At 41.8% G+C, this 23,045-nt stretch overlaps 1 protein-coding gene across 2 annotated transcripts in view; it reads right to left on the bottom strand.

Annotated features, from left to right (window-relative positions):
• Nucleotides 1–499: 499 nt before the first annotated feature.
• Nucleotides 500–23,045, bottom strand: part of LOC114433026 (transcription initiation factor TFIID subunit 4) — a 65,251-nt gene continuing 42,705 nt past the window's right edge. For both annotated transcript variants that reach the window (XM_028401260.1, XM_028401261.1), the window contains 2 exons: nt 20,380–20,502; nt 500–2,655 (listed from right to left, as the gene is read on the bottom strand). In XM_028401260.1, coding sequence (XP_028257061.1) covers nt 2,482–2,655; nt 20,380–20,502 — 297 coding nt within the window. In that variant the 3' untranslated portion in view covers nt 500–2,481. The remainder of the gene's footprint in view (nt 2,656–20,379; nt 20,503–23,045) is intronic.

Below are 23,045 nucleotides of genomic sequence, written 5' to 3'. Positions count from 1 at the left end.
TACTGTACAAAAGCACTGTGTGTGTGTGCCCGGGACCATTTTTTTTGCAAATGGGGGAAGGTCGTCTTCAGGGCTGAATCCAGATCAGCAGCCAAAAGCTCCAGAGGGACTAAGGCATAGGCCGACATCTTGGAAAAAACCAATATGCTCCCAAACCCCAATATTTTGCACAGAGTTAAACGGTTTGGTCTTCTAAAAAAAATGCTTCAGCTTAATTAGCAGCAGAAACCTAGGGGGACTTTTCATAGTTGAGCAGCAGCGCTTGACTTAGTTTGTACTTAGCATGTGCAATGTTAAAAAATGGAAATGAAGCTGGCTGAATTAGAGGTTGACTTTGGTAAAAATGTCTTGCAATAACATAACGTGGATTCCTTCTAAAGAGGAAAAGAAGAGAAGGGAAACATAGTTGCTTAGTGATTAAGTCATCTTAGAGTAAAATTTCAATTTTTTATGCTTGCAACTCGGCGACATGTTAAAAATGGACAACATAAGCATCTGCTTAGTTTAGTAAACAGCTTATTTATTCCTTTACAAAATAGGTACAAATACATAAGCATTGTTTTTCACACAAACAGGAAATTTTCAAGATATGTACAAGAGTTTACCAAAAATAACGTGGTTCTAATAAACACATAGTTTTGTAAACAATATTTACAAATCATCCATACATTGAAATGCTATTTCCCCCATCTGTTTACATCAGGAATATTGTCCTAATATTTTGGCTAGAAAGCTGTAGTACTAGTAGTAGAAATGTCCTCCTGTGAAATCACCAGAAACCATAGAAATCACCATGACAGGTATTGTTGTGCTTGTTTTTAAAACATATTTTGAAGATAAAACTTATGAAAATGTGTTGAGCATAAAAGCCAATCCCAAAAAAAAGAAAGAAAGAAAATGAAATATATTAATTGTTAAAAAATAAGTGTCTTTTGACAGAAACTGGCGATACGTAATTGTCTAATTAAAATTTCTTTGCTATAGTACAGTGACAGCTTTCAGTTGTCAGGTAAAATAGATACTAAAAAAAGTGCTGTCAAAATTTACAATGCACAACAATTGCTTCAAATATCACCCATATTTAAATAAATTTTAATATGACAAGAAAAAAGCTGCATAGAGGCCAAGATATTTAGTTAAATAGAAAAAAAAAACATAATGGACAGTATTACATAATACAAGTATTTATAAAAAAAAATAAAAATAACAAGGCGACAATGCAGGACGACATGTGGAAAGCAGGTGTGTTGTCCCTTAGCTCTCTTGAATCAGTAATACAAAGATCAGTTTTAGGCTGGAATCATAGAAACGCTTCCTTCTGTTAAAACATTACAGCTAAACGTGGATCAAAAATACAAACAAATAAGTGCTGTGTAGTAAAAAGAAGTCTTTCAGTCATTATCAAAGTGGGTGGTGGTGGTGGTGGTTGGTTGGGTTGTGTGTGCAGACAGGACAATGAGAGTGAAAAGATAAAGGAATGCCTGTTTTCAGTCTCCCCAGTCCATATCCAAAAGCCACCAGCTTAATCTGTGCACAGTCATACTGTAGGACAAATTATAAGCTATAAAGACACTGTTCACATTATGTGCGGTTTGAAATAAAATAAAATAAAATAAATACTGACTCACTTAACTGTGGTGACCAATCGGAGACTGGTGACATGTAGTGCGGACCATGGTTCTGTTAAATGACGTTTGCGGAGGGGACAGGAGGAGTCTGCCTTGTAACAATACTCTACAGAACACGCCGTCTAACTTTGACTCTTTCATAGCACATGATTTTACAAAACAGGTTTCATAATATTGACACATGGATTAATCCTTTTCTTACAAAACGTACATGTGATAAAAATATACATGCTGTCAAATAATTCCAAAAGAACTATTTACACATACAATAAGACCGAACATGATGCTGTTACGTGGAATTGGGATGTTTCAAAATGATTTGTTGGTATAGAAATCTCTCATTTATTAAGTTTAGTTAAACCACATTCATTGAACTATGTTCAACAAATAGCTTTCGGAGCTGTATCGAGGTGTGACTATTACTCTCTTTAGGCAAAGTAATCCTGACTTTAGTCAAGTTTCTCCCGAAGATGTCAAACAAAACGCTACTCAGTGCACACAGAAGGAGTTCTGGGTGAAGGCCTGTGACATAAACATATCGTTCTTCTCAAATCCAACTTCGACACAAAGTGATATGGCCTTTAAACTGAATAATTTAACTACACACCATGAAGATAAACAGAGAAAACACAGAAGAACAGTTTTATTTTTGTAGTTCCCTCTCTCTCTCTCTCTCTCTCTCTCTCTCTCTCTCTCTCCTTCTTTCTTGTTATTAAAAGCTACATCAAACATCACTACAGTACATATGGAGACACAGAGCTGAAACATTAGACCTGATCTGAAGGCACGTGGCAGGGAAGGAGGAGGAGGAGGAGGAGGAGGAGGCTGAGGTGGGCACCGCATGGAGCAGAGGCTACTTGAGCAGGGCACGGTAAAGGAGGAGGGAGTGGGCGGTCTCTCTCTCCTGCTCCATGTAGAAAATTAAGTCCCTGAGGTTGACGCGAGTGATGCGTTGCCTTGTGTACTGGCGCGATGAGGTGGACGGGGTGGAGGAACTGGCCGGGGAGCCCGATATGCTGCCTGAAACCTGGAGCCAAAGGAGAAGTCAAAAGGTCAAAAGATTCAGAATGTTTTATTAATCCTCACAGGGCATGTTACACTTTCAATAGATTAAGCGCTGCATATTTTATACAGTGGGATCAATAAATCTGGATCTCAAATGTAATCACACTCCTGCACTCTAATTATTATTGTACAACGTTTAGATTTCCATGAGCCCTGCTCACTGTCTACAAAGCACACCTTCAGAAGACCAATACATTTAGTCCAAAAAGCTTCACGTTTTCTGACAGAAAGCACATGAGCTACAGCAGAGAAACATCTTTGTGTCACAGGATCGTGTCCATGGTGAAACACAACAGTGTTAGAAGCAAGCAAGCGTCTTTGTTTCCCATTCCCTGAATGAAGTAATCTTTGCTGAATGGCAAACACATTGACCGTATCAATGGTAAGGAATGTTGTGGCTTTCTAAGCAAGTATACACCTCCAATTAAGAAAAATAATCCCTCTTGCAGAGCATGAATGAGATCAAAAAGACGCTCTAATAACGTCCAGATCTTCAGGTGCAGGCGAGTGTTCTACTTTTTTTTCTTCTTTCTTTTAATTAGAGAAACATGAGGCTGAGAAAAAACTTCACCGACTAGCTCCGACAGACAGGGAAACCATCATTTTAATTTGAGTGTGTTTTATGACTCTTTACATCTAACGGAATATGAACAGATTTTCCCTCTAAATAAACAACACTGCTGACATAGATCTGAGCTGACGTCCCCCTCTGAAATGGAGTCCTTGTTGTTTGTATTTGATCCATGAAAAATGAGAATGATAAAAAAAAGGGAGTGTATACAGAGGCTGATAAAAATCAAGAGATGCATTTACATTTGGAAATGAGAAACACTGGGAAACGAATCCAGCAAGTGCCCACTTGAACCCAGGCAGAGAGAAATAAGACAGACATTTCAGTCAGGAACACCCTCTCACAATTACATTGATTGCACCATTCTATAAACACACAGAACAGACAGGCCTTAATTGCAAACATATGATGGGTATGAATTTACAAGAACCGAACCGAAGTTCCTCCAGCACCCGCCTCCTCATATGCTTGTGTTTGTGTACACTGTATGACGACGCCTGATCTCAAATTTCCCCCAGTACACTCTCGGACTCCTGAGCGCTGGTTGTTGAGTGAGGCTAGCCAGACCCGCATACCTCCACCACATCTATCGTCTCTGAGCTGGTGGTTGAGGGATGTGTAGGCAAAGCCAGCTTCTCATGCCCTGGAGCTCACCAGACGCCCCCCTTGAGGAGCAACCCTGGTTTAATCAGGTCAATCATAGCTGACCACATGTGAAAGATGTGCCTGACTACTGCCATGCCAATTACTGCCAGTCATAAGTAAGACCAGGGACAGGGCCACAGATTTTACCAATCAAAGCCATCCATCCACCTGGATGGATGGACAGTAGTCGCCACCGGCAGGCATATGGTGCTGGGGTGGTGCCGTGGCCACAGTGGCTGATGGTGAGGAGGAGGAGGAGGAGAGAGACATGGAGTTTAGACATTACAGCCCAGGTAGAGTGCCTCGTTCCCTTCAGGGGCAAGGGCAGCCTGAAGTGATGGAAATACAGGCGGAAAGGTCACTGCTCGTCCGGGATTTCACTCAGTGCAGCCTCTTCCCTCATCATTTATATGGGCTCCACATAAAGAATGCCAGCAACCCAAACACTGGTATGTTGTTGTCAGTATCTATGGACACTGATGCCTCTTGCCAGTACACGCAGGAAATCATGTTGTGAAAGAGGGAGAGGGGATGGGCGGAGTAAACACCAACACTAAACAAAGCAGATGGCTGAGTGTCAGTTAAAAAGGAAAGTGAGACATCAACGACCACGCTTTCCTTGTCGCCAGCGATTACACAGTAATTGTGTTTGAAATTCAGTAAAAAAACAAAACAAAATGGCAGACTTTGTAAGGTCACAGTGGATCAAAGGGAAATGTGAAGAGAAGAGAAAAAGCAGGAGTCACAAAGAGGGAGAGAGAGAGAGAGAGAGAGGGGCAGAGCAAAAAGGAAAGTCTCAAAATCAGCTTGGCCAAGAAAGATCCATGAGGCAAAAAACAGCATCTGTCATTTTATCTGTGATGGGTGCTCGGAGGCATTATGTCATATGACATATCCATCGTACAGAATGCGCAGGGATACTTCGATACATCTCTTCAGACATTTGACTTGTTTGGAGCAGGGGACAGAGAGAAAAACAGAGAGGAAGTGCAGTGGATGGAACCTGAGGAGAGGAGAGGAGAGGAGAGGAGAGGAGAGGAGAGGAGAGGAGAGGAGAGGAGAGGAGAGGAGAGGAGAGGAGAGGAGAGGAGAGGAGAGAGGAGAGGAGAGGAGAGGAGAGGAGAGGAGAGGAGAGGAGAGGAGAGGAGAGGAGAGGAGAGAGGAGAGGAGAGGAGGAGAGGAGAGGAGAGGAGAGGAGGTTTTAGCTCTTTTATAATAAGGCCTTTGCTTTCTCATCTTCAGTGACATTCTGGTGACATACATGACAACGTGCCAATGGGCCAGACACCTTATTTGATACTATTTCACTCCCTGTGGTTTACAGCACACACATGCACACAGAGACACAGAAACAGTGAGAGGAAATGTATTAATACACAATAATGATGTGTATTGTCGTACTGGCAGTCTTTATAAATACAAAATGACTAAATTATGTTCCAATGCTTTAAAAGATCTTATGACAATTGTCCACAACCAGTAACATTCACTTCAGCCATGAAAGAACTAAAATGAATTCCAATTTGTTAAATTAACTTATGATTAATAATGTATGTTTTCATCCCCACTCTTGTCTTGCAGAAGCAGTGGAGGTGCTTATAGGTGTCTTCAGTCAGATTTTACATTCAGTCCTTTATTCTTTAAGAAAGACGGGGGGGGGCTGGGGAAGCAGCGGGGGTAGGTTTCTTGCTGATCTGTGCCTTTGAACCCTGAGTGGCACCTGTGCCTTGATGCTGGAGCCAATATTGGATTTGGCCCAGGTCACACCTTAGGGCGGTGGGTTAATGGCCCACTTTGCCAGGCACACAGAGCTGCTCGGCCTGCACTAGTCCAACCTGCTGCCTCAGCACTCCACTCCTCACAGCAGAAGTTGCAGACAAGAGGCTGCATGGTTAGAGAGGGTGTACTGTATGTACTGTATAGGCTTGTGTGCTTGCACAGATAACAGGTAACATTCTGTGGTAACTAAAATTACAACATGGGGAGAAAATGTTGCTCAGCATACATGCTAAAAGATAAAACCTAGCCCATGTACATTTAGAAACAGATAAGCTGTCCATGATGCAACACTGTTCTATTGTTGTTATTACTTTGAAGCAGAAAAGTCAGTTTAAACTCTGATGTCTGGGCTTCAGGCAAGAAGGACATATATAGCACAACAGAGACAGACTGTTCACAAGCTAAGCAAAGAAGTGAAGCAAAAGCTGAACCAGGTGGTGTTTTTCAAAGTTACAGCCAGGATGGAAATTAACAACAGGCACGATGCAAATATTGATGGATTTTGTTTCTGATCCTGGCCACAATGTCAGGTAGCCCCATCATATTGTAGTCGACTAGCTACTAAAGCAGTCGATGGGTAAATCGAGCAGGTGTTCCTCATGTTCCTCCTCTCATTATGACTGAATTGAGGATGCATGCTAGCTGAATGAAGGCTGTTTGGCTGGCTGGCTGGCTGGCTGGCTGAGGGCCTGACTGACTCACTGACTGACTGACTGACGGACTGAATGCCTGGATGACTGACTATACGCCAGGAAGCAAAGCTTTCCCACATGTTCTCCTCCATGCCGCATTTCAGACGGGGGGGAACGCTCCCTCGTCCCTTTACAGTGTTTACAGTTGTGTAGCCTAGTCGTGGGAGTGAAGCCCTGCTTCATCTCCACACTCGGCCTGAAACGCCTCTCCTACGGCCGCCATTAATCAGCAACAGAGACTTTCTCTCTCCCTCTCTCGCTTCTCTTTTTCTCGCTGCTCTACGCCCACAGACATGCTGGATGAGGCCATTTTGAAAGAGTTAACAGATGTCGGCTGATTTGCCCCGGGCTTTCTGACATTGCCCGAGTGATGTATTTGATGTGGAGTTTATTCAGCTCTAATAAACGTATAAAGAATTAGAATAATAATTCACAGATGTACATACCCAGATTATATGCCGAAGCCCCTCTTTGAAGCAGACAAGGCAGCCAAGATTAACAGAACCAGGGGAAAGGATGAAAAGGGTTTTGGTTCAGTCCACTGATAATCACAGGGGTCAGAATGGACTAATTCCACAGCTTTATGTTCATGCACTGACACAGATGGCCTTTGTTCCTATAACAGGTTCTTTTTGTGGAAAAGTCTGAACATCTGTCACCGTGCTTTCAGGAACATAGGTGAGTTAAGCACATTTGCTGTATCTGGTTATTCAGCTCTCACTGGCTTTGGTTAATTTGTCATTTTGGGAGCAGCAGAGAGAATAAAAAGGAAAACACTCAGGGAAGAGAGTGAGGTCTAGCATTCTGATCATGGCAAAAAAAATGAGGAAATTACTTCCAAAACAAACAACTTCCATTTGCTTCACAACTAAACAACAACAAATCTCAAAAATGGCCAGTTGCAGAGCATCTTAATACCCACATAAACCATAAAAACAGCTACACAGCTCCATGGCAATGCATAGCAACCGTGCAGAATTTCAGTCAAGGAGAAAGAAGGCAAAAAAACACCTTATTACTTCTAACTCCTGCAAGCCATTTTGGTCTCCAAAGGTTTTAGAGCGCCGCAGGCCATGTGTCTGCAGTGTTTCGGGAAATGACTTGCCTTCGCACGAACACTGCTATGTTCTGCAGCACTGCTGCCCCCAGCATCCCCGCTCAATTTCTGTTTAACCCCTTCCTGCCTTCCCTCACACTGACTCACTGCAACAGAGAGCTCACACCCAGCAACAATACTGTCACATTGTTCATCCTCCCACAGTCCAAGGCAAATCAGACCAGCTTTTTCACGAGCTAACACATTAACTCCACATCTAATTTGGCTACTTAAGCATGTGATGGCTTTTAACGAACACGGTGCAGGAGAGGCAAAGGTTACACGGGGGAAGAAAAAGATGGAGAAAAAAAAAAGCCCCATTCCACTTGATCTACTACAATGTGCGACACAGTTTGCACACTTGAGTGTGTATCAACGGTGGATTAAATCTGCAAACTCGTTGACACAACACATAATTAAAACATCTTGCTCGAGGTCAGGAATTTTCTAATTAGTAGTGTACTGACAAAGCTGCAATTCCATCGCCCTGAGTTTCAAAGTCCACAGGTTACTGCTAAGATGAAAGCCGACCCTGGAGCACTATTCTGCAGGGCTGCTCATACAATTCCTCAGAAGACAGTCACAGGGTCACCAAGCTAAACAGTGTGCTGCACCCGGAACCTTGCTTCCAAACAAAGAACTTCAAACTTTCCTGCCTGGAAACACAATCTTGCTTTTGTTTCTCCTCTTTCTTTGCAACCTGGGAGAAACAAAAGATTGTGTGAAGGCAACCAGTGGAAGAAACCACAACACTGTTTTTAATCTGTTTAATTAAAATGCTCAAAGCCTGGCTAGCTGGGCAACTTGTTAAACAGTACAAAGGCTTCATTAGGTGGGTGTTGTAGCTTACTGTAAGTTGGCAGAATCATTTAGGATTGTAGTGTAATGAGACTTTATTCACATTTTTTATGTATTGAATGATTAGAACGTCTACAATCAGGATAGAGGAACAGCTAATATAGCAAGAATCCAAATGATAATAGTGTTGTGGTTTATAAATAACCTTTATTTGTCTGGAGATTGTCATCAACTCAATAATCCACCAATGCTTTTCTACTCTTTCTTTTAGAGAGAAACACAAGGATAACTGCTAACAGCCTGCCTGATAACCTGGACAATTAACACAGGCCAAGTATCTTTGACTACGTAAAGTATCAGAAGTAGAACTTTTTCAACATTAAATATTCAAAGCGTTTCATATATAAAATGAACCCAATTAGAGTTAAAATAGGAGAAGTGTAATGAGTCTCTAGTCAGAATGCTTGTCTTCAGAACTACTCGCTAATGAGCCCTTGTTGGTTTTACACACTTTACTTTCAATGGTGTGGCACTGTCATTTCTGCCGGTTTTTAATTTTTAATTCAAGTTGAATGAGAGGGTGGTGACTGAGTTAATAATCAAGGCACCGGGGTGTTTTGCAGCCGATGGATTGCTTGGAGAAGTCGCCAAATGAGGCTTATGGTCCACCCTTTGATGTCTTTGTGAGACGTTCTAAATAGGAACAACCAGTTAACAAAAGCTTATCAGTTCAGAGCGGTATCGAACATAAATGACCACACTAAGGAGAACGCATCCTGCATATGTCCTAATTGAGGAAGAGAGTATAAGCTAGCAAAACACCATGGCTGCAGATGCTGTGCACGCTAACAGACACAGACTTGAGGAAGAGATAAGACACGGAAACGCAGCATGACGGATCCCACTGCTCTGCAGACATGCGCTGTATGCTCAACTGTCAGTCTTCACATAAATCCTCATATGAGCAATGACACATTTCACTTACAAGAAAAGGAACGCACCAAGGGGCCACAGTGTTGGCCCTTGATCTAAAATTGACATTAATGGGACCATTTCTGACATCATTTAGCCATCACAAGCTCTGTTCCAGCACTGCTGACACTGGTCCCTGTGCACCTGATGTGGCGCCTGCTAAGTATAAGTAGCAGGAAAATGGCTGTCTGAAGAGCAGATCTGATTAAAATCCAGGCTCTTCTGGGGAAAGAGCAGAGTTTCATGTTTTATATAGATGTCCCAGAAAGACGAACCAAAACTTTAATGGAGTGCCTCTGTGACCCCCAGTGTCATTGTTTTTTTATCCAACAAGCTGCCAGGGTGAGATGCTGGGTTTTACAGATAGTCAAAACTGCCTAACTGTTCTGGGCATTTATGATATTAATGCATCTTCGATAAACATACCCTACTTTTACTACTAGCTCTATAGAGAAATCTAGAGACCGTGCAGTTTAATACATTTGGCACGTCAATGTCAAAACCGAAATCATGCAATGTACTGTCAGTTTGGGAATCTGGGGGGTGGGAGTAGGGGGGTTTAAAATGGCAGGCAGCATTGCAAAACTTGGACTCAGTTAAGAAGCTCCTCATTATAGTTTTGCTGGCACTTTCCTGGAGGCTTCATTCCTCCCATCAGATTCCTCTTCCACAGGCCCAGAAGGCTTCCTTCCTACCTGCACAGCATTTTGGCAACCCGCTTTATTATACCACATACAGCATTCTTTTCCAAGCAGCTGTGTATACGTATGTGTGTGTAAAAAAAATAAGCCCTTATCTACATATTGACTTGGTTTAAATCCACACCCTTGTCTGCCATAATAATTACACATCTTGTAAAAGGAAGTACTCAATTCTTCCTGCACCTGAGGCGGGAGCTGCAGGAGTTGCCCATCGGCGCCCAGCAAACACACCTCCAGCGCTGCCTGGTATCCAAACAGCTTCAGCACACACCCAGAGCCATTACCTTCTGTGGCGTAATGGCGCCTTTCTATTAGATTTGAAGAGAAAACGCCAACGCAAGCACGGGTAAATGTGTTTCTATGTACTGCAGGAACAAAGTAGTTGGGATAGGTTGAACAGGTAATAAAGACAGCGGGGGCCTGTTTTATAGTTGTCAACAAGTCAGACCACACACACATAACTGCACAAACCTCAACGCAAACACATAACAGAACAATGGTGTATAGTGTCACAGGCCAGCCCAGGAGGTATGTTTACATTTTGTGGCTCTCTGGACCTTGTTGTATGTGTTTATAGAAATTGCTCTAAAAGGCCAGGCAGGTCTTTCTCAGCAGAACCAGGTCTCACTGCTCAGAAGTGCAGTGACATGTAATCAGAATGTTGATGCAGGTGACAGAGGCTACATCCAGCTTTTACAGCTTTCCCAAACTTCTCTCATTGAACGACGTTCATTAGTCCAACAAATACATAATTTATGCAGTCTAAAAAAAATACATGTGACGATGAATCAAAAATAGAATGAAAGAGACAGAAGCAATGCAGTTCTCTCATGATGTGAATGTTTTTTTTTTTTTAGTAAGAGCAATAAAGGTCAGGTGTCATCACTCTCAATGGTAACTGCTTAGAGGCCAGACCTACTAATGTCTCGTGAAATTTGATCCATGTAATGGGTTTCTGTACACTGAGTACAACTAGATTTTAGAGGATGTACACTGCTGGTCAGACAATTTAGGAGAAAATAGGTTAAGACAAACACATCAATGGGAGCACACATCCTTATGCACAAGCAGGTGTCAAAACAGCACAATAGCTTTAATCCTTTCTACATTCAGCTCTGATAACATGCATGTGTATGGTGATGTCTAAATTCTGCTGAGATTATTTGTCAAAAATGCCTGAATTTCACAGTTAATTGGCCTCCCTAATTAGCACAGGATGTCTAATTCCCACTGCAGTCAGTGTGCTAAATGGTAAAGCTTTAGCAAGCTATTCCTTTCAGTGTGAGAGGAGAGACTCCCCGTGCAAGCCGAGCTACACTGTACATTACACACTCAATGATCGATTCTAAATCTTAATTAGGGAAACGACAAACAAGCAAGGGGACTTAATGAACTGTGTACCTTGTCAAACAGCTGGCTGATTATATTTAGTGAGATATATGTTAAATTTAATGATTTGGGCAATTAACTGTAGACCCCCTCTGTAATCTCTGAGGGACATAAAGGGGCCAGGGAGGCGAACACCAGGGCCACAGACCTAATGGAAAGCAGCTGATAAATATTTGTCAGCCCGAGTGCTGAAACAGGCATCAGCAGCTCAGAAGACCTCATGTTCAGAAATAAAGATGTCATACAAACTTCACTTCCTAGTTGTGTTTCGATCCCAGTCATTTCTGCTAATGGTTAACACAGCTCTGATGGTTTAATAGGGCACGTTTCAGGCACCCTCGGTTTTGCTGGGACCTCGTTTCATTTAATGATCTGAAATGTTCTGCAAAAACAATACAGAAACATAACAAAAAGATATCTAAAAGTGGGCACAGTCATTATTATCAGTGTCGCTTTTTCATGACCATCCATTCCTAACTTTTTTTTTTCTAAATTGGTCAAATGGAAAGCAGTGAAAAGCGAGGAAAAAAAATTAAGCTGAGCCGAAAAGTGCGACTTGGATTTAATATTTTATAATTGCCAAGGGACATTCTAAGATCAATGAATTTTTGCCCGGGACGCACATCAGAAAGAGATGTACTTCAGTCTTTTTAGGGAACATTGGTCTATTTAATTCCAGTGTCTGATGCATGTGAAATATGCCTTCCATGGCCTCCTTCTTCTTCCCCAGGCACTGCTGCAGGCAGACATTACCACTTTTAATGGGCCGCCATGAGAAGAGGCAAGTCAGCCAATAACCCATCCTCACTAATGGATCGCCTTGTTTGTTCTCTTTTAACCATTTTCTGAAGCTAATTTTAGTTGTTCTGTTTTCCTGTTAAAAGACAAAATAGAGGACACTGTATCACAACAATATTTCAACAAAAACATTGAAATCGATGGTTCTTAGAATGAAGGATAGAAGCTGAGACTGAAGTAGAAGTGATATTGATTTGCATGGGCCATCTCTGTGATGTAAGGTAGCTGGTGGTTGGTCCAGGTTATGAGTGGTAAGTAGCTCATGTCTAACTAGAAGCCCAAACAGGGCCTCTTTCAATGGGAGACGAAGAGAAAAAGGCACGTCTGAGACTGGTGGTAAAAAGCCTAGAGAGCCGAATAATGGAGGCACTTAACAGCAGCAGCTTTTAGAGGTGGGAATGGCCAACTATTTGACTGGTTTATCATCATCTTAATTTAACCTCAAGAGCCATACTGAGCTCCCAAATCTTTGTAACATGACATTTTAGTTAGGAATGCACCACTTAAAAAACAAAACAAAACTGTGTTGATGAACATGTAATAATAATGATAACATATTTTTCTACCATAAATTAAAAAAAAAAATTACAATTAGAGTGAAATGACTTACTACAACTGTGGCAGCTTAACAAGTCTGTGAGCCCTGAAACTAGACATGGGGTGTTTTTCTAACATATTTGCAATATATATTTAAATTATTCACCATGTTCATTGAATGGAGGAGCTCTGCATTGCATTTTAACACTTTTATTAACATTATAAACTGTATGGTCAAGGCTTCACAAAAAACATTTTTTAAAGAGAAATATAATGCAAACTGCGATAACGCAGCTGAATATAAAGGTAGTGCTCAATTATTTACCATTAAGTTTTAACCAGTGAGAAGATGCTTACAGGATGGATGAAGTACTCCCCTACAATGATAAGCCCTGAACCAGACACTATGTTAGCATTTCTACCTTCTACTGTAGCTGTAGTATTTTGCTGACTCCGTATATATAACTTCACCACCCCTCCCTCCTCCTTTTCTGGTTCCTACCAGGATCTAATGAATGAGCTTTTCCCCTGTTCTTCCCAGGGATCAAACCTCGACAGCTGACACATAACATATAGTCAAAAAGAAAACAAACCTAAATACATAGCAACAATAAAATGCTTCCATGTAATGCCAGCGCTGTGCTGCAAAAAGCAATCAGGGAGAATTCTCACAGCATCGCAGGAGGTCCTATAAATAACAACAGTAAGTCACACAAAGGCACAGGAGTTTCTTAAGTGAGTCATAACAGAATTAACTCTCTGGGTCTCTGCGGAGCTCCACCATGTAAGTTTCACAGGCTCCGTGTTGACAACTTCATTAGCAGTTCTTGCATTCCAAAATTCTCGAGTTGTTCGTCAACATTATCACGTGTTAAGAAAAAGAAACTGGAGGCCCAGAGTTTCCATCTCCTCCAGGACGGAGGTAACTCAATCATGGAACGGCAAAGCAGTGACTGAGGCGTTTTGTCTGCCTATCCCTAGGAGTGGTAAAGGCGTAGGATGAGGCGAGTGGGTTTGCACAGCGCGGTATAGCACAGCATGGGGCCCACAATGTTAGGCAATGTCCCCACGTCCCTGGCCAGCAGGCTAGCTAGAGAGCCAGCCATTATCGGTCCGCCTCCATAGCAGCAAGACGGAGGGGGGAAAAAAATGCAGCAAATTTCATTCTTCAGAAATTTAATTATATCAAGATTAACAAGGGAGGTAATTAATTTCTTTAAGATGGGTATCTTTTAAGTGCCCGAGGCTCAACTTTGTTGTCAAAACTGTATATTTAACCATTATTTCAGGGCAAAGTTTTAAAGGCAGAAATGAGGAGGATCACTACTGTCATAAATCTGAATATATAGGAGCTTCTTATCTAAATAAAAAGATTACAGCGTTAACACTACAGTGTACTTATGTCCATGTGTAAATGTATAGTCTGTTTAGGAAATCCTTAAAAAGAAGCATATGGAAAATGGTCAACGGCAATTCTATTTAAGATAATTTACTGCAGGAATGTTGTGGTCCACATTTGTTTACACTAAAATTGCTATTACAGGGCTGGGATTATTTTTTGACTTATTTCTTTGACTTCTGACTAAAATTACATTTGTTATGCCTGAGCTGTATGACTACACTTCATAGCTTATTTTAAAAAGGGGCAAAGAGCTGGGCGGGTGACTCTTGGCACCTACCAATAATTTAAGCTGTCCTAATTATGGACACTTTAAACCCTTAACACTTTTTACACAGGTGAGTTATATAAAAACCCAGCCCCAGCACAAATGGAAAAGCTTTAGGAAGCTGAACCATGTTTGCATAAGGCTGTATATGTGTTTATATGTTCATTTGAAATGTAAAAGGGTATTCTAACACAATGGTTTAAAAGGATTGACTCACTTTTTGAGCCAGCCTCTAGTGGTCATTTGAGGAATTGAGCTTTTATTCACATAAATGTTACATTCATATTTAAGTGTATTCATCTCATGCTAATGCTATAGCTGCATTGTAAATGCATTAACACATAGCACATAGTGCAAAAATTGCTGATGAGTACCTCAGTGCACCATATTGTATAAGGTAACAAAAAGTTGGCAAAGTGCAGTGTATTAAAGCTCTATGAACACATGGCATCCAGCCAAGGAACCCCTGTAACCATTCTGAAGGCTCAACTCTGTCTCCTTTTCTGTCCTCATTGGAAATAAAGAATTGCCTGGAGATGTAAAGTCAAACTAACATTACAATGTTCTTGACATTATGAAACCAATAGCAGCCTCTCTGTGCCCTGTGTAATCATATTTATGTTGTATGTAGAGAAAGGGAACCCACACAGGAATCCTTATGCTTCATTCCATTCTGATATAAGTCATGCTAAAGGCATTCTACATCAGATTCCACCCTAAAGTACTTTAGCGGTGAAAAAAAAAATCCAACAGCTAATCAGAGGTTAATGGCAACGCACCCACTGGATTAAACTGTAGCTTCCACATGGTTAATAGCAAAAATGGGACTCTGCATGTTTGAGATAACTGAAGAAAGGTTAGGTTAGTCGTCTTTTCCATTAAAAACACCCACTGAATGTGGGTGCTTTCCACATGAAAAGGAGCAAGAGAAAAGCAGAAGTGATGTACAGATATCTGCTCATTACTGCCACTCCTCCTTCAACACAAGCCATCAGACTTGACTTTTTAACCAGCTACTAACCCCAACAGACTCTGGGCAGAGGAGAGGAAAATAGGACGGAGAGGAAAAAAAAAGCAAGGGAGGAGGAGCATTTCCTAAACGCTGCCCCTTGTACCAGCATTCAGTTGGCTTGTCTCCTTCTTAACCAAACAGCCTGGTTGGTCCTAGTCCTCTGAGTCCTTATGCCCCCCTCCAGCTCCGGAACCCCCGTACTCTCTGAGTTTCCTGTTTGTCTGGTTGAAGACCTGGCCATTTTACTCCCAGGCGGCATATTGGGAGGGACACAGGAGGAGGAGGCAAAGGAGAAAAGCACAAGAGAGAAGGACAGAGGGGAGGTTGGCGGGGAGAAGGCAAAGGGAGAGACACTGAACACTCCCGAGTTGGGATTGATTTACTTCATTAACCGAGATTACAAGTTTAACTTACAAACCAGAGGTCAAAATTTCTCATTAACAAGGGGACCGTGGAGAACCTCGGGGCTTGGAGACCACTCTTATTACTGACTACACATTTCAATCTGTCTTTGATGTTCCATGTCTGCCTTTCTACCCCCTCTTTCCCCCTCCTATTTTTTGGCAGCGAGGTTGATTTTAATTGTAGCTATAGAACAGAGCATAGTTTGCCTGTAAGCCAGCCTCCACATCTGTAGTGAGTGCAGCTTTAGTGATATTGGGTGCAGTCCATAGCTTGGGGCTAATTTTAATGGTCCCCCCCCCCCTCCTTCATTGGAGACTCAGATTGTTTTCCACGTGATTCCTGTTAATTTAGCTGGAGGAAAGGGCATCAGTTTTCCTTGTGCTTTTCCCCCTCTCTCCGCATGCCTCTCACTCTATTGCCTCACTCCTTCTTTCTGATCTACAGCCTCAAAGAAAGAAGGTGAAATGAATTCAAATGGAAAAATAGACTGTGCTCACTATTAAATCGCTCGCCTACCTTTGTCCCTTGCATTGCGCCTGGTCGAGACAGATAGGAGAAAGCCAGTGTGGCTGTACAAACTGGGGCACTTTAGCTGCTATTGTCGCTTTAACGTCAACAAACAAAGCTCTTCCTTTGATGTGATAAATGGCCTGGATGATAACTCTGAGCTTGTAAATGTGTCAAGGATGTTTCAAAGCTCTGAGCATGTTCAACACTGCAGGACATTGTTCGTTCAGGCACATTTTACATTGCAGAACCTTTAATGTTAACCTCAGTTGTACACAGGAAATCTCTATCTGCCTCTCATAAGCTCATGTTCACAAAATGGGAGAACGAGAGATCAATGGGAGGAAATGAAACAGTAAAGTGTTCAAATCATGCTAAATGTGTGAATGGACGTGGTACATGAGTGTGATGGAATAATCATTATGGATAAAGATCTGTCTCACATCACTGATTTACTGAGATGAAATCTACCATTATCACTCTACCCTACAACTTGAAGTCTACATACAATAATAGATTGACTGCTTTTAGTATACGGAGACAAAGACTTCCATCCACCTTCTGTCGTTGTCACTACACTTCATCCTTTCACCCCTTCACTGCAGCCTTGAATCCTTGGACTTGTGTGTGTGTTGATTGCTTGGTCGGAGCTGTAGGACTGAGACTATTGAGCTGGGGGGGAAATTTAGGGGTGTGTGTGTGTGTATGCCTGTGCGGCCCCTGCCATGTAGTGACCAACCGCTGGGGCCACAGCAAGCCGTCTTCCAGCAAGCCAGTGAGCAGCCTCACCCATTGGCTCCTTGGAACTAATCCACCCTGAGGAGCCCTGTAAGACCCCCTTTGTTCCTTGCTGCAGACTAGATCAGGCTAGAGACAGACACTCCAGTCTTGACTGGCTATCAGTTTCACAGCCTATGGCGATCCACATCCGACACAAGCCCAGGACCAGCCAAGCCACCATCAAATTAAAGGTGGGTGAATGGGTGGGGGGGGTGTTAGGGGGGAAATGAAGTGAAATCGTGTCACCTGAATTCCGTCACAGTCCGAACAAGTTGGAAAGGTGGTCTGACAGGGAAAGAACAAGCAGAAGGAAGGAATATTGAAGAGAAGGATTTCAACTGGAGTTCTGCCTCACAGTGAAGAGAACAGGATCTCAACAAGGCCATTATCTGGCTCCTAATTTGAGCTCTGGCACAGCACTGAAGGGCTGCCTTTGTCTAGGATTAATGCGGAAAGCTCAGGATGCGATGTCAGAGGGAAATAATCAGCGTGGGCCCTTCATAACGTTGGCTGCTTGTGCTCCTGGCCAGGGCCCCCCGGCTCATTTCTGTGGAGATGAAATCTATGACAAGCCCCTCAGTGAAGCTAAGAGCAGGCAACAGTCCAGTAACACCCACAGGCCTCCAGGCATCCTGTGACCCCCTTAGAAAAGTCACATTCACTTTGCTCTGGAGAAGGGAAAGAGAACGCCGCGGGCTCTTCCAGCCCATGTGAAATGAAGAAATGTGAGGAGGTGAAAACGAAGTGAAAATAAGTTAAGATTCCTCCTCCTCCGCCCCCTCTGCAATCACTCCAGAGGAGGGGCATGCTGTGACTTCACTTCATTATGCCTCCTAATTAAACATATACAGGACATTAAGAAAGGGAGAGAAAGAAATGAAAAAAAAGACAACAACCCCACCATAATGTATATTCATGTTTATGTTGTGTAATGACATTTGGAAAAGCAGTTTGAGAAAGCAGCTTTTATTTTGAATGCAGCAGAAGGTCGTGGGCTAATACCCATCAGGGTAAAACATTCTGAAAGAGGTTGGCACTGTACTCAAGGACCAGAAGTAATGCTTTTATTTTGTTATTTATGCTTTTTTACCGGGTGCATTACTATGCTCCTCGGCAACATACTGCTGCTAAGCGAAGGATGTGAAGATGCAACTCGATAAACAGGTTATTAAAATGACCAATTGAAATTCAAAATTCAGGCTTATTTTAGATTCATCATATTTACAGATGAATATGTGGAATTTGAATGTTGCCCCCGCTGCCTAAAGGAAAATGTGACTTGGTACATGACTTCATGTACAACTCTGTGCTAGAGAAATACGACGCAAATCTCTGCTTACAGAGCCTCTAACAGGAATCAGTACTTTGTAATAACTTGATATTAAAAACACACCAGCTCTATGTGATGTATCTACTTCCTAGTTTAAAAAAATGGATAGAGAGAGGTTTTAGATGGATTCCTAAGCTTGGTTTAACAGTTGAAGGATCCAGGGGGTGTGTATTATTAGCAATGTAATGGCTCCTTAAAACAGAAATGTGTTAAGAGGAGACTAACTAGAGCACTAAACAAGCTCAGAAAGGTGTGACTGCGTTTTCTGTTCCGATCGTCTTCATTCCCAACGAAGCACTTTACAGCTCCCACAACAAACAATCTGAGGTGTGCCAACAACCAGCCTGATTCCAGAGTGAGAATGCCAAATTGGAACCAAATATCCCTCAACTTCAACTGTAAAGCAAAAGTGAACAAAGGCTGTGTCTCCACTTCAGGATTTCTCTTTTCCTCTCCATCTCTTCTTCCTGTTGTTCTTTGTATTGCTTCTGCTGTTTTTTTCTTAACAATTCTACTTGTTATCATTTGTCTATGTGCAGAAGGAAACTGTGATGTTGAGCCAAGACCCACCCTGCAGATTTTCATGGATGGTCAGAAGCACCTATTCCTTTTTAGGTTGCCCAAAAAAACAGTCTGTTCCTGAAGTGGAAAAACTAAACTACGTGAACTGACTTGTTTTCAAAACTGTTTACAGGAATCTGATGTACTGTAGCTACAAAGTAATCACATCTATTTGCTTTGTTCGTGTGTGGGTTCATTTTTGTGATATGAAATAAAATGAATCCAATGCATCAGCTTCTCGGTGTTGAACAATAAATTAACGCTGGGTGATGATAACCCTTTGACCAGCCCATGTGAGTGTCACACAGAACCCACTGTGGTTTTTTAATCACTGTTTATCTGGTAGCCTGGTCCATGGCTCTGAGACCATGTCTGCTTCTCACTTTGATTATCTGTAATCTTGCATTGTGGCTTTGTGTTAGAGCATAATTGGAAGCTTGGTGTGTAAGTGTTATTAGAAATTTACTGAATACCACTAGAAAATCTCAGTAATAAATAAACTAAATAAAATATTCATGTTTATTTTTTAAATAATATTATACAACTAGAAAATAATTCACCACTTGGAATTATGTGACCACATCTCAAAATAATGTTTGGTGTTACCTAAAGTAAACTTTGACCTACAGAAAATTCAATGAACTCGAAAAAGCATTTTACACAGATGTATAAAACAGACAGAGAGCTACACTAAATAAACAACAGTTTCAACCATAAAAAGTGCTAATATCAGTGGTATAATTGCACTTTAATGCAGCAAGCAGCTCTAAATACTGGCTGAGCTTCAGCGCTTAATCTGTAATAATTTCAAAGCCTAATGTGGATTAGTGATTAACTGTTCTAGGAGTACTTATGTCACCAATGACAGAAAACGCTACAGTGTGCTAGTGTGTGAAAAGTTTGTGACAATATCCACTATGGATATTAATCCATATACTACGACTACTAATATTCCATATGCAGCATTAAAACATAAACCTAAAATGTATCACCATAATCGGATCACCTGTGCTACAGGACAGACAAGTGGCTTCAGAAGATGGATGGATCACCTGCAGATGTGCATTTCTGTTTCTTTTTACTGTCTTATATATATATTCAGTGTCTCATTTTTACTATTTAGCAACCCCCAGTGTTTAAAAAGAGGTTTGATAAGAGCACAATGATGACCAAAAAAGCTGCAGTACAACTCACTTATAAATAATAATAATAGTAATAATGGATCATCACAGATGTAATCCAGCTCTGCGTGTCTTTTGAATTAAACTTTTGGAGATGGAAACAAATAATATAACAACTGTTTTCTTTTTGGAAAGTTTTCTGAAAGATTTTCTACCAAAAGGTACTGATGAACTTGGTCTGGTTGGGTGGAAATAATAAGCCTGCCCCAGCTGTGGGTTAGAAGAAGAAAAAAAACAGATAAGTAAAAGGCGGTCTAGTTCTTACCTCGGTCCCTGATGGTGTTGCCCCTGGTGAATCCATTTTACGTTTTTTCCGAGGTCCAATGGCAGCTAGAGCTGTAAGATTGGCATCTCGCTGCCTCATCTGGGCCAGTTCCTGTTGTTGCATCTGGTGAAAACAGAACAGCAAGATTAGAACATATTCTTATCCTCTATAGTATAAATGTTGTTGTTTACATGGAAATTATCTGCAGCCACGCAAGTAAAACGAAATGAACCAATCAGATCAAACCAGCACTTTGACAGCAAAAACTGTCAAACGACTGACCAGAGCAGTGAAACAAGAATGGGCTCAAACGTCTGAAATTAGATAAAGGAAAGCAGCACGATGTATTATATGAGCAGAATACTGAGCAGAACAAAATGGAAGGCTGTTGTCAGCCATTAACAGAGCTCCTCTCAAAGGCTGTGTGTGTGGTCACATGATCCTGTTGTGATTTTTGCAGTTTGTGATGTATAAAGGGGAGGTTGTGGGGAGGCACTGCCCAAGGTAATGTCATGTCTAGCTGCAGGGCGGAGGGGGAACCTAGCGTCGCTGGGAGCTGCCCTTTGTATTGGGTGGAGGTGTGAGGGCCTGGGGCCATGGCACAGAGGGTGTCAGCGCTCCCTCCAACATGCAAACACAGTGTGCACACACGTGCCTATCAATCTTGGCCACTGCACAGGGGATGCCTACCCACCAGCTTGCCTGCGTGCCTGCCCGCTGGGGGAGAGAGGCCTGGGTTGAAGAGAACAGGGACAATCAATGAGTGCCTTGATGTCTTTCATGTTCTTTTATGTTATCTCTCAGCATGTGTTCAGTGGGTACTGGTGTTTGTGTGAGGCATGTATGTTGTCTGATCAGGGGAAAATTTCATGTTACTTTCAGATGGTGCTCTGTGAAAGGTTGCTTTGGTGTACAAAGTCTGATCTAAAATGTGCATGCAGTTGCCTCTGATTTTTCCCTAAAACCCCGCTGGCAAGGCATGCCCTTTAGGGTGTTGCCACTTCACATTTAGCACAGCGGAACTGTTGAAAGATTCAAACACGCTGACAATACAAAGTAGGGGGAATAATAGCAGTGGCACCAGCCAGCTGAATGTAAACTACATTTACTCTTTCAAATGGATGTTTTAAACAAAGCCTAATACCAATAATATGGACAAGCATGTGAAGTGAATACATGAGTGCTGGCTTGAGCTCTTGATGCTATGACAATCCAGACAGTCACAAGCTGGGGATACAAAGAGGAGATGATTATTGCCACCGTCCATGTGGAAAATATAGCATTTTTGTTATCAATGCTAACCTTATTAAACTTTAACACAACCCTAACACACAGATCTCTTCAGACCTGACCATAAAGAATCCCACTGAGCATTAGAACATGGAGAAAGAGCCAAAGAGAGAGAGAGGGCCGCTGTCTCGCTGATGGCACCAGGATGCCGGCATCACTGGCTGGCAGTTGGCACCAGGCATGGGCTTCCAGTGCCCACAGCAACTGCCTGCATTTTCAGATTTATGACTGTATGATAAATGAAGACTTCATTCTACCATCTGCAACCCCGCAGTCTGCGCTTCCCGTCAGTAAAGCGGCCGCCATGACACTGGGAGACGGATTTCTGATTTCAATCTGGTGCCACGATGCCCAGTCTACCTTCCTTTGATGACTTCCAGCTGATACAAATCAGTATCTATGAGTTTGACTCTCATAGGTTTGCTTTATTGACTACTTTTCATTCAAACAATTAAACACAGTAAATTCATCAAGGCACGGGTTCTCAGTCATACAGGTCATATTTATCCAACAGTTTGAAGCTTGTTAGAGTTCTTTGACTTTTCTTTCATCGTGCATCACACTGTTTACTCTTGGCTATGCTGTTTACCCTTTCCAGAACGTAATGCACTTTCACAATTGTGCTTGTGACTTTGTTAAGATTATTTTTCTGTCAACTTGTTGAGACACAAAGGAAATAAACAATGACATCCCAGCGCAGACATTTCTTTGTACCTACTGAAGAACCCTGTCAGCAAAATGTTAAGTGATAGGTACAATCATTGCCAAAAACTGGAAAAAGGTCACTATAAGAGATTTTTCCCAGACTGAAAGAAATAACCAGCTGGCAGAATGCATATATTTGCCAGGTCCGATCAATGGTACCAAATAAACATCTGCTTTTCCAGAGCCGCTTAAATACCAGTGTTTCCAGTCTACCTGCATGCCCTTTGGAAGCAGGGAAGTACGACATGTAAAGTTAAATTATTAGTAAAGGTCAGGAGATGTAGAACATTTTCAGATTCTATAGCATTGTTAGAAGGAGGTTTCAGTCTGTGAGAATACACCACAATATGAGGTAATCATTTCAAGTCAACACACCAAAAACAAATTTGTGTATTTCTGGGAATGTGCTTATCACTGTTTCACAAACCTCTCTTAGGCACCCCTATCAGTTAACATAACAATGCTTCATATGACGGTGAATATTTCACATGTTCAAATAGATCGCTTGTGTTGTAAAGTTACGTCCCAAAAGCTTCCGCTAAATAATTATTAGAATATTAGACCAATACCTCTAGTTTAAGAGCAATGAATGTTAATACTTATCAACAGGGTAGTTGGATGGTTCACAAACTCAGGAGCTGAATAAGTGCATGGTAGAGCCAAAGTAAAGA

The sequence above is a fragment of the Parambassis ranga genome, chromosome 3 (assembly GCF_900634625.1).
Source record: "Parambassis ranga chromosome 3, fParRan2.1, whole genome shotgun sequence".
In the NCBI taxonomy this organism is placed as follows: Eukaryota; Metazoa; Chordata; class Actinopteri; family Ambassidae; genus Parambassis; species Parambassis ranga.
The sequence above is the reverse complement of the archived record's forward strand: the minus strand, read 5'-3'. Positions and strand labels throughout refer to the sequence as shown.